At 33.1% G+C, this 13,898-nt stretch overlaps 1 protein-coding gene across 2 annotated transcripts; it reads left to right on the top strand.

Moving 5' to 3' along the window:
• The first annotated feature begins 4,772 nt into the window (after positions 1-4,772).
• LOC132184631 (aminopeptidase M1) lies at positions 4,773-13,648 on the top strand. 2 transcript variants are annotated; one of them, XM_059598334.2, is made up of 19 exons: positions 4,773-5,052; positions 5,261-5,406; positions 7,142-7,244; positions 7,528-7,717; positions 7,804-7,897; positions 8,081-8,234; positions 8,357-8,461; positions 8,550-8,666; positions 8,771-8,884; positions 10,134-10,316; positions 10,458-10,740; positions 10,827-10,948; positions 11,027-11,124; positions 11,514-11,691; positions 11,775-11,889; positions 11,976-12,043; positions 12,141-12,215; positions 12,946-13,023; positions 13,286-13,648. In XM_059598334.2, exons 1-19 carry the CDS (start codon positions 4,837-4,839, stop codon positions 13,466-13,468), a joined length of 2,622 nt encoding a protein of 873 aa, XP_059454317.2. In that variant the 5' UTR covers positions 4,773-4,836; the 3' UTR covers positions 13,469-13,648. The 2 variants fall into 2 exon arrangements, with proteins under 2 accessions (XP_059454317.2, XP_059454318.2); XM_059598335.2 differs by lacking the exons at positions 11,976-12,043; positions 12,141-12,215; positions 12,946-13,023; positions 13,286-13,648 and having other exon boundaries at positions 11,761-11,858.
• The last annotated feature ends 250 nt before the right edge of the window (positions 13,649-13,898 follow it).

Raw genomic sequence — 13,898 nt, 5'->3', positions numbered from 1 at the left:
TCCATTTTAAATAAAACGAAAAATATTTATTTTATTATCAAAATTTAAAATTGATATATTTAATCGTGTATATAAAATTAATATTAATACGTTTTTTTTTCCTTTCTAAATAAAAAATTTAAATAATACTATATATCACACACATTCTACGCATATCTATAAAGCTAATGTGGCAGAGTTTAATAGCTATTGGTATTGATTAATATTTTTCACGGCAGTTATTAGTACTTGTTTATTTTATCAATATGATATTTCTATTTTATATTTTGATATTCTTTGAAATATCAGTAAATGTAGCCTATATCTTGTACAATATATTTCATTCTTATTGGGAGAAATTACATACTCTCTCTTGAGATTTTTATAAAATTATGTCGCGTTCTTCATTTGTTTTGAATTATACATTAATCTTTCTTAAATTAAATATGTTAAACGCTAATTCATCCTTAAGGCATTAACATTCATCAAATTAATGAACTAACAAAAGCATTTGCAGATGTGAAAAGATTAATTAGAAGAGTAATATTAAATAAACTATATTTTTATTCTACAACTATCTTACAATGCTTATGTAACAGTTCCAACCATTTTTTTTTTTTGGGTGGGGGAGGGTTGGAAGAATGGAAAATGGCTTTCTTGAATACTATTTGGTTGTCTACATTGAGAAGGAGATTTCTGAAAAAAATAATATTAATATGTTGGGAGATAAAGCCGTTATGAAGCAAAATCAATGTGGAGCAAAATGTTCCATCATACAATACCAAAGATACAAATGGAAAACCTTACGACCCCAACACTATCTATGACATACCCAATAGCCCTACAAAACAACACCTTATAAATGTTATCATCACAATCAGTATATAGATCTGCAATATAAACTGTCGAATCACGTCTCTGGTTGTTGTAACTTAATAGCTCATTCGCTATCAGTAAATAGTTTGCTTCTAGAAAAGATCTAGAAGAAAATAGAAGGCTTACTAGAAACTATTTCGTTATTCTTAAGTAAAACTTAAAAAAACAACAAATCCAATAAAGTGTTAAAAATATATTTTTATATTTTATTTTAAAATTATATCTCACACCTTTAAAAAGAAAAAGAAAAAAAGTAAAAAAAAAGACCTAACTTCCTCACTGCTTTCTCTGATATCTGGCAGATACAAAACCAGCCTTGAACATGACATTTGATCCTTTTTCAATTAGAAGAATCGAATATGTACATGAATGGCACAAACGATTTTTGAAAAAGATGATGCAATATTTATTTGCATTTATTACAAAGAGGATGGTCATAACCGCACGTGTGTTCTCCAACAAAAGGAATTTTTACTATGCATCAAAACATAGTACGAGGAACATCTTCTCATAGGCTTTAAATCATCACTTTAATAAAGTGAGGCCCAATAGAAAGTCTGCTTTGTTTGGCCATGGATCGAAAAAATGGAGTATGACGGTACTGTAACAAATTTAATTGATACGAGAGAAAAAGTAAGAATATTTTCTAGAAAAAAGTAAAAAATTTTGTTTTGTAGTGATTTTTTTTATTTAAATAGTAATAAAAATTGATTGATATGATGTAAAAAGTAAAAATCTTGAAGTTGATTTTGACAAGAATTGTTTTGATTTTTGGGTCCGGTCCGGCCCTTTGCCAAACACACCCATAATTTTGGCTCTCAACATATCATGTTCAATCATTGCGTGAACTCATAAATGAGACCTAACACATATAATATTTAATTAAAAGAATGAATAAAATGCAAAGTTAAGGTTCGAATTCATAAACTTTGGCCATGAAACCATGTTAGAGCCTACTTGAAATGTGTTAGGAAGCTTAAAAATGTATTTTTAGTACCTAAAAAGTTGTGTCAAACAAAAATTAGTTTGTTTGGTAAAAAATTTCAAATGTAGTTTTTTAGACTTTTTTACACTAAAAAAGAAGAAGATCAAAACTCGCTTTTGGGAAAAAAAAATGTTAGGGGTACTAAATATTTTATCAAGAGTCTTACTAAACTCATTTATTGGTACCTGTTACATTTCTTTTAATTAATTATTTTGTTTCTCTCCAATAAATGAGTTACACATCAGTTTAGTAAGCATCTTGTAAAAAATTTGGTACCCATAGCATTGGGCATAAATTTCTAAGCGTAAAAAGTACTTTTTACTCCCTAACGAAATTCCAAACATGCTATAAAAATGAAGCTTTTTTTTTTTTTTTTTTTTTAAAAAAAACATTATTTTTGACTTTAAAAGCTCTATTTCCAAACACAATTCTATAAATCACCCACTTTTTCATAAAACTTAAATTTATAAATAAATAATTGGTTTAATCATTTAATTAATATTTTAACAAGACGAAATTAGAGCAAGGTCTCGCGCACCTAGGCAAGGGTTTTGCTTTAGGTAGGAAGAATAAAGTAATAATAAATATAGACGGTTCTATAAGGATAAGGTAGTAAAGCATCTACCCGAAACAATAGGAGCAATATATGGGATAAGCAAGGGTTTTGCTTTGCATTAGCTTGGAAGAATCAACTTTATAAAAATACAAATGCTTTTTATAAAGTTGAGAAAAGTATTGCTTAGTAAAGCATCTATTGTACTACTCATTGACAAGAATGCAAAGCACATGATACCTCAAACCATGAATGCCTCCATATTATTATTTAATATTCCCCTTCTCCTAACACCTTAGTTGTGAAGAAAAAAAATTAATTCGAAAGGAAAAAGACATATTAAATCAAAAAATTCATAATAGGCATACAGAGTGATCAACTGTAACTATTTTACCTAAACATAACTATAATAACACATGTTCGTTGGGAACCACACCTGAGAGGCTTAAACAATGAGAAAAAACAAATGAATAAGTGAGGGCACAAAGAGAGAAAACTGAAATGAAAGGAAAAATATCCCGAACTTTTAAAAAGTGAAGGAATTAATTTCAGAAGAACAGTAAAGGGTAAGAAAAAAAAAAGGGTGAAAACATGGGATGTCATGTTTTTTAAGATTATCTATTTGTTATGACTATGTTTATCTATACGTTCAGATTTATTTGATTATAAGGAAATTAAATCCATGTTTGGATTGAACACCCTTCTACCATAAAGAATGTTATCAATTTGATTAAAATGCATTGGCCATTTGCAGTACTATACTTCCTTCAATTTGAATCTCGTTATCTTACAAACTTACACAGTCTTCTCCTTCATGATGAACATTGCATAAGAATAAAAACTGAGAGAAAGAAAAGAAAAGAAAAGAAAAGAAAAGAATACCATCCTTTCTTCCTTCCAAAGCAAACTCAATTGCAAACAGATGAAGCAATTGATGTTTATTAATAAGCAGTCAAATGCTTCATTCTCTCTTCATTCACTCGCCAGCCGCCCATACAATTTTCCGACCGCAACAACTAACCGACCAAAAGATACCACTGAAGTAGCTCTGTCTCACTCACGTACAGTTGTTTCCTATTTGAGGAAAATATCATTTTTGAAATTTGAACAAGATGTCAACCTACGTGGCTTTGCTTGTTGGCGCCGGCGCCCTCGTTATTGGGTCCATCGTCGCTCTTGTCTCTTATACGACTATCCAATCCAAGCGTCGTCGCAGTTTGGTATGAAAGTTATTTCTTGCTATCTGTTCCACAATTTTTAACAAACATTTGTCTCTACAAAATAAGTGGAAAGAAAGAGCTGCTAATTTTGCTTTTACACAATAAATGTGAAAGAGTCTTTATAGATCGGTGGCTCCTTTTGGCAGACAATTCAATTTTTATTTTTATTTTTAAAAATTCAATTTTAAAATATTCTTATTTTTTATATCTTATCAATCACTTTTTATTACTATTCAAACAAAAAAACACAATACAAAACATAACTTTTTTCACTTTTTCCTACAACAAATATAAAATTTATCTCTACCTCTGAATCTCATATGGGCTTTCTCACAAATATTGCCATATTACTAGAAGTCCCAATTCAAAATAAGTGATGGAGCCACGTTAAGCCACCCTTATTGCCACTCTACAAAACTGTGTCAAGTATGACTAGCAATTTGGGTTGTTGTCTGGTCGACCAACTTGACAACTTGTTATGGGTCAACTCTGACACGACATGAAATTGACTTGTTTATCGAGGGTTGACCTAAATATAACTTATTTGACTTGTTATTTGATACTAATTCATATAAATGAATAACCATGTCACTTATAAATAAAAGAAAAAAAAATTAAATCAAGTTTCACAACATAAATTCTTTGGAAGACTCTAAGAAAGATAGTTTTGGTTATTTTTTTTGCAAATAGGATTACAAAAACCTAATTTTATAATTATACAAGTCAAATGGGTCATTCATGAGTTAAGTGAGTTAGATTTGAGACCTCACATAAGTCAATGATGACTCCACAAATCTAATGGTTGATCTATTGAATTTATAATAAAATATGGGTCAAATATAAAAAACTTATTGACCACTAGCATTTCTCATACTTTTATTTGCTTTAAGTATATAACATAAATAAAAAATAAAATAATAATAATAAAAAAAAATTACTTAAAATATGTCACACCATCTCGTATAATATAAATGTGATAAAAAAATAAAAAAAATGTAAAGAGTAACATCGCTTACTAAAAAAAAAAAAAAACTTTTAGTAATTAAAATAATGTCTTTTATGTGAATAATACTTTTTTTTTTCTTAATAATTAAAATAAAATTCTCTTCAAAGTGATAACTGATAAGCGACTTATATATATAACCCATAGCTGAGCTCTACTCCTTTCTGCGTATCACTCTCACTCATCTCATGATCTTTACAACACGTACCAGAGAAACGGTATGGAGCAGTTCAAGGGCCAACCCCGCCTCCCCAAATTCGCCGTCCCGAAACGCTACGACATACGCCTCAAACCGGACCTCTCCGCCTGCAAGTTCGCCGGCTTTGTCTCCATCGACCTCGACATCGTCGCCAACACCAAGTTCATCGTCCTCAATGCGGCCGAGCTCTCCGTCACCAACGGCTCCGTTTCGTTCACCAACCAAGGCTTCTCTACGGTATCCCCTATATATCTGTCTAATTAAACTTGATTTGGTTGCTGGAATTTATCAAAATTACTAAGAAAGAGTGGATACTATATATTGATCATTCACAATCACAGCCATTTTGCTTAATTCCCCACCTTTTTATGCGAGGCTGAGTTTTCGTTTGAGGCGTCCAAACGCACTGCCGTTGATGCTTAATAATGAGTGAAATTTTGGGCAGGTGTTGAGGCCTTCAAACATTGATTTGGTTGAAAACGACGAGATTTTGGTTTTAGAGTTCGCTGAAACACTTCCGATTGGGATAGGAGTTCTGACGATCGGATTTGAAGGAACTTTGAACGACAAAATGAAGGGGTTCTACAGAAGGTATAATTTTTTTTTTATATTTTTCATTGATGGGAAAGATTATCAGCTGATATAAAAACTAAAACGACAGTGAACCCTTATATTTGGACAATAATCCATTTGCTGTGTTTGTTAATCAGATTAGGTCTGTTGTGTTCATGGGACGAGGTAAGGAAAGAAAAGACAAGGTTTCACCAATCCCGTCTATAAATTTGCCACGTAGCATATAGTTTTTTAAGGACATAAATTTCTTACAAATTGCTTTAAATAAATTTTTCTCAAACTCAGTCTTTAAAAGTGACTAATCACTTAACATGTGAGAAATGCAATTTTTTTTTTTAATAGCATATATTTCTTGCATTTTTTTTTTTTTAATAGAATCATTTTTTTTTTAAAAAAAAAAATTGTGCTTCTCTTATATTGAAACGACACATGTCACTTTTAGAAAATTTCTCCAACCCAATTAATAAAAAATTTATGTCCCTTTTTTGATTAGCATGTTAAAAAATATGTGTTTCTAACTTTCTTCACAAGCTCTAAAGATACATGCCAACTTTATAAACTGGGTTGAAATAATATAATTTGGAGAAAATTTATGTCATTCCTAAATTGGAATTCAGCACGAAAAATCTCAAAGCTGAATCATAGTGCAGAAATTATAAGCATTATTGTTGCGGGGATGAATAATTTCCCCACTCTCGGTTAGTTAACAGTGCTAAAGAAATGTTATATGCACTCTCGTTTCGTTATATACAACTATACAAGTGCACACTTCTTTACGAGGCACTAAAAATTATCATTACATTCAAAATTTAATATTGATTCATAAAAAAGCTAGTGCTGGGTTTTAGTGCCCCCATTAAAAAAAATGTGTAAGATTTTTTTATAACATTTCTCAACATTTATGCATGGTGGGATAAGAAAAGCTAAGAAAAGCCAAATTTGACAATACTCACTAAAACTGAAACGAAAGAATAATATTACATGTAAAGTTTTATTTAAATTTACAAATTTTTATTATTATTTTTTTTAATTTTTGGTGTGTATTTGTGTAAGATCAGATTACATTAACTAAAGAACAAACAAAACAATATAAACAAGACAAAATACACGCACACCCAAAAAAAAAAAAAAAGAAAAAAAAAGACAATGAAGATAAACCCTATAGACAGCACAAATCTAGCATGAATAGTGCCGGTGAAAACAATGGAAATGGGCAAAAGGCCCAGTCTTATAAAAATCTTGAACCCGAGGATCAAGACGCATTAGAACAAGCCGCACTGGAACTAAACAGAGTATGACCTATAAACCCAAACATTGATTTTTGAAAAAATTCGAACATGTGAGATGATATTTGGCACTTATTAGAGTATATCCACCGAGCCGGTTGGAAGAAATTTGTGTCACAAAAACGATGAGAGAACTTAATGTACTAGTTGGTTTGAACAATCTTTTGTGTTTTGCAAAAGTTGAGACACAATTTACCCTTTCTGAGATGTAATCAAATACTCTTAAAATGATTGAATTCTCATTTCCAATGCTGAATGATATAATCAATTAGAATTTTCAGTTAATATTGTGTGATGCAATGTTGATGGCGTAGCTTCAGTCCAAGGACCTGGAATATACGATTTTCGAAGTCGCCATTTGCAACTTGTTTTCCACAGCTATTAAATGGAGCTAAATTTCTTGTGTTTTCTGATAAGTGACAATTTTATCAGTTACTTCTATGTACTGAAGTTGTTTTGCTTGCCAGTACATATGAACATGATGGTGAGAAGAAGAACATGGCCGTTACGCAATTTGAACCGGCTGATGCTCGGCGATGCTTTCCGTGTTGGGATGAACCTGCTTGCAAGGTGTTTGCAATCTCTCTCTCTCTCGTTTAGCTGATTTACGATATTATACGTCTTTTCATCTTTTGCTGAAATCATTTCTTAATTACTAACACAATTTATAATGCATCTTTGAGAAAACCCAGAAAAAAAAGAAAAGAAAAAAAAAGAACTTTAATAATGCATGTTTGAGAAAATCCAGAAAAAAAGGAAGTCTCTGCTTCTCATGACGATGTAATTGTGTTTTCAAATGAATGCAAGCAAAAGCTTATTTGGCCCTTCTTTTTTCTGGCATTGAGAGTTGCAGGCTACATTCAAAATTACAATATTGGATGTGCCATCTGAACTAGTAGCTCTTTCCAACATGCCTATTATTGAAGAAAAAGTGGATGGGCATCTGAAGACAGTTTCATATCAAGAATCACCAATAATGTCCACATATTTGGTGGCAGTTGTTGTTGGTTTGTTTGATTATGTGGAAGATCAAACATCTGACGGTAAAATCATACACTATGCCCATTGTTTCTTGTGGTGATACGACCCTAGTTCTTGAAAGTGTAATCAATCCTACATCTCCATACAGGGGTCAAAGTTCGAGTATACTGTCAGGTTGGTAAGGCAAATCAAGGGAAATTTGCTCTGGGTGTTGCCGTCAGGACACTTGAATTATACAAAAAGTAAGTTTTACAGTCAATCACTGCCAAATTATTGATCACTAGTCACAGAATTACAATTCTTTTGCCTAACAGAACATCTAATTGGATACTGGATTGTGGTTACTAGTGATTCCATAATTTGCAATATTTTAGTGCCTATCCTGCATTATATGGAATTTGGATTGACCATGATAAGTTCTACAGTTACTTTGCTCTGGCTTACACTCTGCCCAAATTGGATATGGTTGCAATCCCTGATTTTGCTTATGGGGCCATGGAGAATTATGGTTTAGTCACATACCGTGAAACAGCATTGCTCTATGATGATCAGCATTCCGCGGCATCCAATAAACAGAGGGTAATGTGCACTTGTGAATATTGCTCTTTTCGGTATAATTTAGTGTGGGTAATGTTATAAGGAGCTATTGTTCTAATAATCCCCCACAAATTGTTTAATCGTTATTTTTGGCTACTGAAAAGGTTACTACGGTCGTAGCTCATGAACTGGCACACCAGTGGTTTGGCAATCTTGTAACAATGGAATGGTGGACTCATTTGTGGCTGAATGAGGGGTTTGCAACATGGGTATATTGCATTGGTCATATCTCTTTATATTATCATACCTAATGACCACGTGCTTGGAGATTATGTATCTGTAATTATATTTGTACAGGTTAGCTATTTAGCAACTGATAGCTTGTTCCCAGAATGGAATATATGGACTCAGTTTCTTGATGAACTTACAGAGGGTCTTAAGCTGGATGGGCTTGCAGAGTCCCATCCCATTGAGGTAATTATTCATGGGTTAAGTTTTTTTCCCTGTTATAATCATCTTTGAGGAATTAGCCTTATTACTTGTTTGAGTTTATCCCAATTTAAGCTTACCTTTTCTAGGTGGAGATAAATCATGCTGCCGAGACCAATGAAATTTTTGATGCAATAAGTTACAGAAAAGGTGCATCTGTCATTCGGATGTTGCAAAGCTATCTCGGTGCTGAATGCTTTCAGGTTGGTTGTTAGGTTTGTTACTTGTAATGTTTTTTGTACAAGATGAGACTTTTCCTATGATTGAAGAAAACTATGTGTGTGGTTTTAACTTCCTTTTTACTATGTGTGTGGTTTTAACTTCCTTTTTCTCTGCATCAAATTTGTATGAAATCTATCCTTTGTGAAAAGAATGGTTTGGTTGGTCAATACCATACCAAGCTGAGTATTACTGTATATATAAAGAACTGTTTACAAAACAATCTCCACATATCATGGAGTTTTAGTGGCAAATTTTAAATTGAAAAGGTATAACGATAACAAGATTACAAGGCTACAACTGGGGCTGTTGTTCAGCTCTTGAATCATTCTGGTTGTTTGACTGAGAGCCCTCATTTGAATAAACTTGATCTTTGGCAGAGGATTTGGAACTTGAAACTGTTGTTGCTGAATTTTGAAGTGGAAGTAGTTGCTACTGTCATGGAAGCTGTTGCTGCTGTCCGAAGTTGATTAACAAAATTCACGTGAAATTTATGTCATAGAAAACCATCAAAAACTAATACTTCTAAACATAAAAAAAAAAAAAAAAACAATATTTTTGTGTGTTCTGAAGAGGTTAGACAGGTTTCACTTATAAAATAGTTGGATGGTGATGTCGAATTATAGAAATAGTTCATGAAAGAGGTTTAGGAGATATTGATTAATGTGTGGGATGCTAGTAATTAATTATTATTATTATTATTATTATGGTAGTAATTAATTATTTGATGAAGTAATCAATTCTACATATATAGAAAAAATTGTGATACTCGTATCTTGATAAGAAATTAGTAGAAAGTATTTCTACTTGATAATGCTTATCTGAGTTGAATACGATGGTTTTTGATTTGAATAATCGAGATCACCACTATGAATTCATATCATAAGGTAAGATGACATCAGTATTTGCGAACATGGGATCAATTCTGTGGAGGACAGAGAGAAAGTATATCATTTTTGTCTTTGGATGGCTCGGTAAGGAAATATAAGGTTTGTGCAAAGCTGGACTTTGAGATCTGATAGTTATTGTGATAAGTAGTTGTTCTACGGATAATTATGAAAAGAAATTAAGAAGCACAATGTGGCTTCCTCATTTGAGAAATATTTCTGATGTAACTGTCAGTCAGTTAATTATATTTTTTCTAACATTTCTAAATTTGTTTTTTTTTTCCCCTTGGTTTTAATTGGCTATTTTTGCTATTTTCTTTTTTGTCTAATTCATTTATGCAATCAGAGGTCACTTGCTTCGTATATCAAAAAATATGCTTGCTCGAATGCAAAGACAGAAGATTTATGGGCTGTCCTTGAGGAGGGATCTGGTGAGCCTGTGAAAAAACTAATGAATTTGTGGACAAAGCAAAAAGGATACCCAGTTGTCTCTGTCAAAGTCAAAGAAAACAAATTGGTGTTCGAACAGGTTTCTTGTGTCTTATCTCTTTCACCTATTTTATCTTGAACTAGCATATGTTAACTTAGATGCATAGTCAGCTGTTTCATTTTGTAATATTTCACTTAACAATATTTTGACAACTTAATGAGATAAATATAATAATGGCAGTCACAATTTTTGTCAAGTGGTTCCCATGGCGATGGACGGTGGATTATCCCAATAACATTGTGCTGTGGCGCATATGATGTGTGCAAGAATTTTCTACTGCAAACAAAGTCTGAAACTCTTGATATCAAGGAAGTCCTGGGTGATAAAACGGATGCCACGTCTGCTTGGATAAAACTTAATGTGGATCAGACTGGTTTCTATAGGGTGAAATATGATGAGGACCTGGCAGCTAGACTTAGATATGCAATAGAGAACAAATTCTTATCAGCAACAGACAGATTTGGTAATTGGGATATTAGTACTCATTCATACTTGCATTTTCCTATTGACGACCAAAAAAAAGCAGTTAACAACATCTTCCTTTAACAGGAATTCTGGATGATTCATTTGCACTTTGTATGGCTCGCCAGCAGTCTTTATGCACATTGCTTACCTTGATGGGTTCTTACAGGGAGGAATCTGAATATACCGTGCTGTCTAATTTGATTGGTGTAATTTTCACATCCTTATCTGGTCTAAGTTAATTTCAGTTATGATCTTAGGCCTAATCCTAGTCCCTCAATTCACAGATGAGTCATAAAGTTGCAACAATTGCAGCTGATGCGACCCCTGAGTTATTGGACTACGTTAAACAGTTTTTTATTAGCCTTTTCCAGTATTCTGCGGAGTAAGTAATCTTATAAATAAATAATTGAAACTCCTAGGTTGGTCTTTGTTTATAAGCCATTGGATCTAGTTTATCTACTTTTTTTTTGCAATTAAATGATCTCTTTGATGTCAATTATATTCTACTTGATTTGGAAAGTATTATTTTTATGCAATTTAAGGTATTGAAGGTATGCAAAATAGTCAAAATACAACTACAGAGCACGAGATTGTCATTTCTTATATAATGAAAAAAGTGATTATGATGCTCCTATGAATTATATATATATTCTGAATTAAGTCAATTTTTTTCTTTCTTCAATAGAGCTGCTAACGGCTAATAAATAGCAGATAGTGGTACTTTATCATTCTTCGATTTGTTTATATATATTCTATCTGAATTCTTTTCAGAAAGCTCGGATGGGAGCCTAAGCAAGGGGAGAACCATCTAGATGCAATGTTGAGAGGAGAGATTTTGACTGCGCTTGCTGTGTTTGGACATGGACTGACACTAAATGAGGCAAATAGGCGTTTTCTTGCATTCTTAGATGACAGAAATACACCACTCCTCCCTCCTGACTTAAGAAAGGTTGGTAAAAGAAGCATTGCACAATTGCTAGCATTTCTCCATTTACAATCCCTACTAAAATTTATAAAGAACTGTGGTTGCAGGCAGCTTATGTGGCTGTAATGCAAAGAGTCACCAGCTCAAACAGACTGGGTTATGAATCTCTTCTAAGAGTTTACTGGGAGACTGATTTGAGCCAGGAGAAAACACGCATTCTAAGTAACAACATATCATTATTTTAAATTGATGCAAAGCATCTGAGTATCTTTGGTATATTGGAATCATGTATCTTTGTGTGGTTGTAGGTTCATTAGCATCTTCTCCTGATCCCAAGATAATTCTTGAAGCTCTTAACTTTTTGTTGTCTTCTGAGGTATCTGAATTTTATGACTCTGGAAGTCAAAACATTTTTATTATGGTCTGATTGGGCTTGGGACACTGATGCTGGCTTTATTTCCCATTTGATCTAGGTTCGTAGCCAAGATGCTGTTCTTGGACTTGCTGTTAGTAGAGAAGGACGTGAAACAGCTTGGACGTGGCTGAAGGTAAGACTCAATTTAGCTATGTAAAAAGCAAACATTTCATGCACAATTAAGCGAAATGGTCCGAGATCACTTATCTAGATACAGGGGACATGGCTCTCACCTACTTTCCTGAAAGAAAAACTGGCATCATGGTGCATCTCATGTATTTTGTAGCATGTACGTTAATCTGGTAGGGAAAAGTGGGTTTTACACAAAGGTAACATGTAGACCTTAGACATTTTCCACGACTCCCAAGAAGACGAGTTTTGGAAGAGTTGTTATGAACCTCGAGTATTTGTGAAATATCATATGACCGATCGAAATCAGATAACTGAGTTCCTGAGAAGATGAGGTTCGACCAGAATATCGTATGCTTAAGGTGAATGACTAGAATCACGTTGTTAACTTTCCGTCTTCTCAGACAGAATTAATTAATGGATTGTTTGAATTGCAAAATTTTGTAACTTTATGAGGGTACATTACAAATTTTTAAATATTGGGGTTCAAATTGAAAAATTTGTCAAACTTCGGAGGATAAAGTGCATTTTCCCTTTTTATTTATAACATGAAGGGAAGAGAAACTTGTTTTTTGATTTTCTGTGGCACTAAGCCCCTGTTAGCCTATTCTTGTGTTCATTATAACTATAATCTCCCACAGGGTTGGTTTTAAGAAACTACTGAGGGATGGGCAACAAACCATTTTGTTATCTAATGCCTTAGTTTTTTCTTCTTATATATGATAAAAATACAGGATAACTGGGAGCATATTTTCAAAACCTGGGGTTCCGGATATCTAATAACTCGTTTTGTCAGTGCAATTGTCTCGCCGGTTTGTCTCTCTCTCTTTCTCTCCCTCCCTCTTTCTTCTTCTGTTGTTTTTTTCTTTTTTCTTTTTTGGTTTGATGAATGATTAGAATTTTATTGATCAACAAATGAATACCTATTACAAAATCCTTCTTTGTGTTGTTGGTTCCACAAGTATCAATTTCCGTCTTTGTATCATAAAATGTTGTGCCTGAATTTTAATTCACATGCAATTAGTTAGTCATTGTTGATGCTTATGGTTTTTTCTGTTTCATCCCTCCTCCCAGTTTACTTCATTTGAGAAGGCCAGAGAAATAGAGGAGTTTTTTGCAAGCCGTACTAAGCCGTCGATGGCTAGAAACTTGAGGCAGAGCATTGAGCGGGTTTCCATTAATGCAAATTGGGTTTTAAGTGTTCAGAAAGAGGAACATCTTGCCAATACCGTGAAGGAATTGGCACAGATGAACTAGTAGGAGACACTTGTTTGGCCATTGTTCTCAAGAAAAAGGCAACTAGATCAAATTTCACAGCTTAAAATTTGTCAGAACATGGGAGACAATAGTGAGTCAGGGACATGCGAACATTAGTCTATTGAGAATATATCTTATGGAGTTTGATGTTTCTAATTATGGCTTTTGCCTTTATTTTTCTTGCATGCATGATGGTTGATGGATGATGGATGAAACTTGAATGGTTTGTTCTTTTCTTGTTCTTTCTCATTATTTTTTTTTTCCTTTTTCATTCAAGTTTAGCTGAAAGGCTGAGAAAGTTTCTAGGAGTGCTAACTTTAGAGCACATTGTTTGGCTAAATGGGCCGCTTCCCACCTAGTGTTTGGAAGCATTCCCATAAGATCATCCATTCTCTCATCCATACGGATCAAGAGTGGTAAAGATCCCCCC

This window comes from Corylus avellana, chromosome 7 (genome assembly GCF_965113065.1).
Source record: "Corylus avellana chromosome 7, dhCorAvel1.hap1.2, whole genome shotgun sequence".
NCBI lineage: Eukaryota > Viridiplantae > Streptophyta > Magnoliopsida > Fagales > Betulaceae > Corylus > Corylus avellana.
This window is presented reverse-complemented; position numbering and strand designations above follow the sequence as displayed.

What these genes read in the sequence shown, in the direction of transcription:
- LOC132184631 (XM_059598334.2), top strand. Translation starts at nt 4,837, where the DNA reads ATGGAGCAGTTCAAGGGCCAACCCCGCCTCCCCAAATTCGCCGTCCCG. An exon ending in ACACTTGAATTATACAAAAA is followed by an intron (nt 7,898 to 8,080) that starts GTAAGTTTTACA and finishes TAAGTTCTACAG; the next exon opens with TTACTTTGCTCTGGCTTACA. An exon ending in ATCAGCAACAGACAGATTTG is followed by an intron (nt 10,741 to 10,826) that starts GTAATTGGGATA and finishes TTCCTTTAACAG; the next exon opens with GAATTCTGGATGATTCATTT.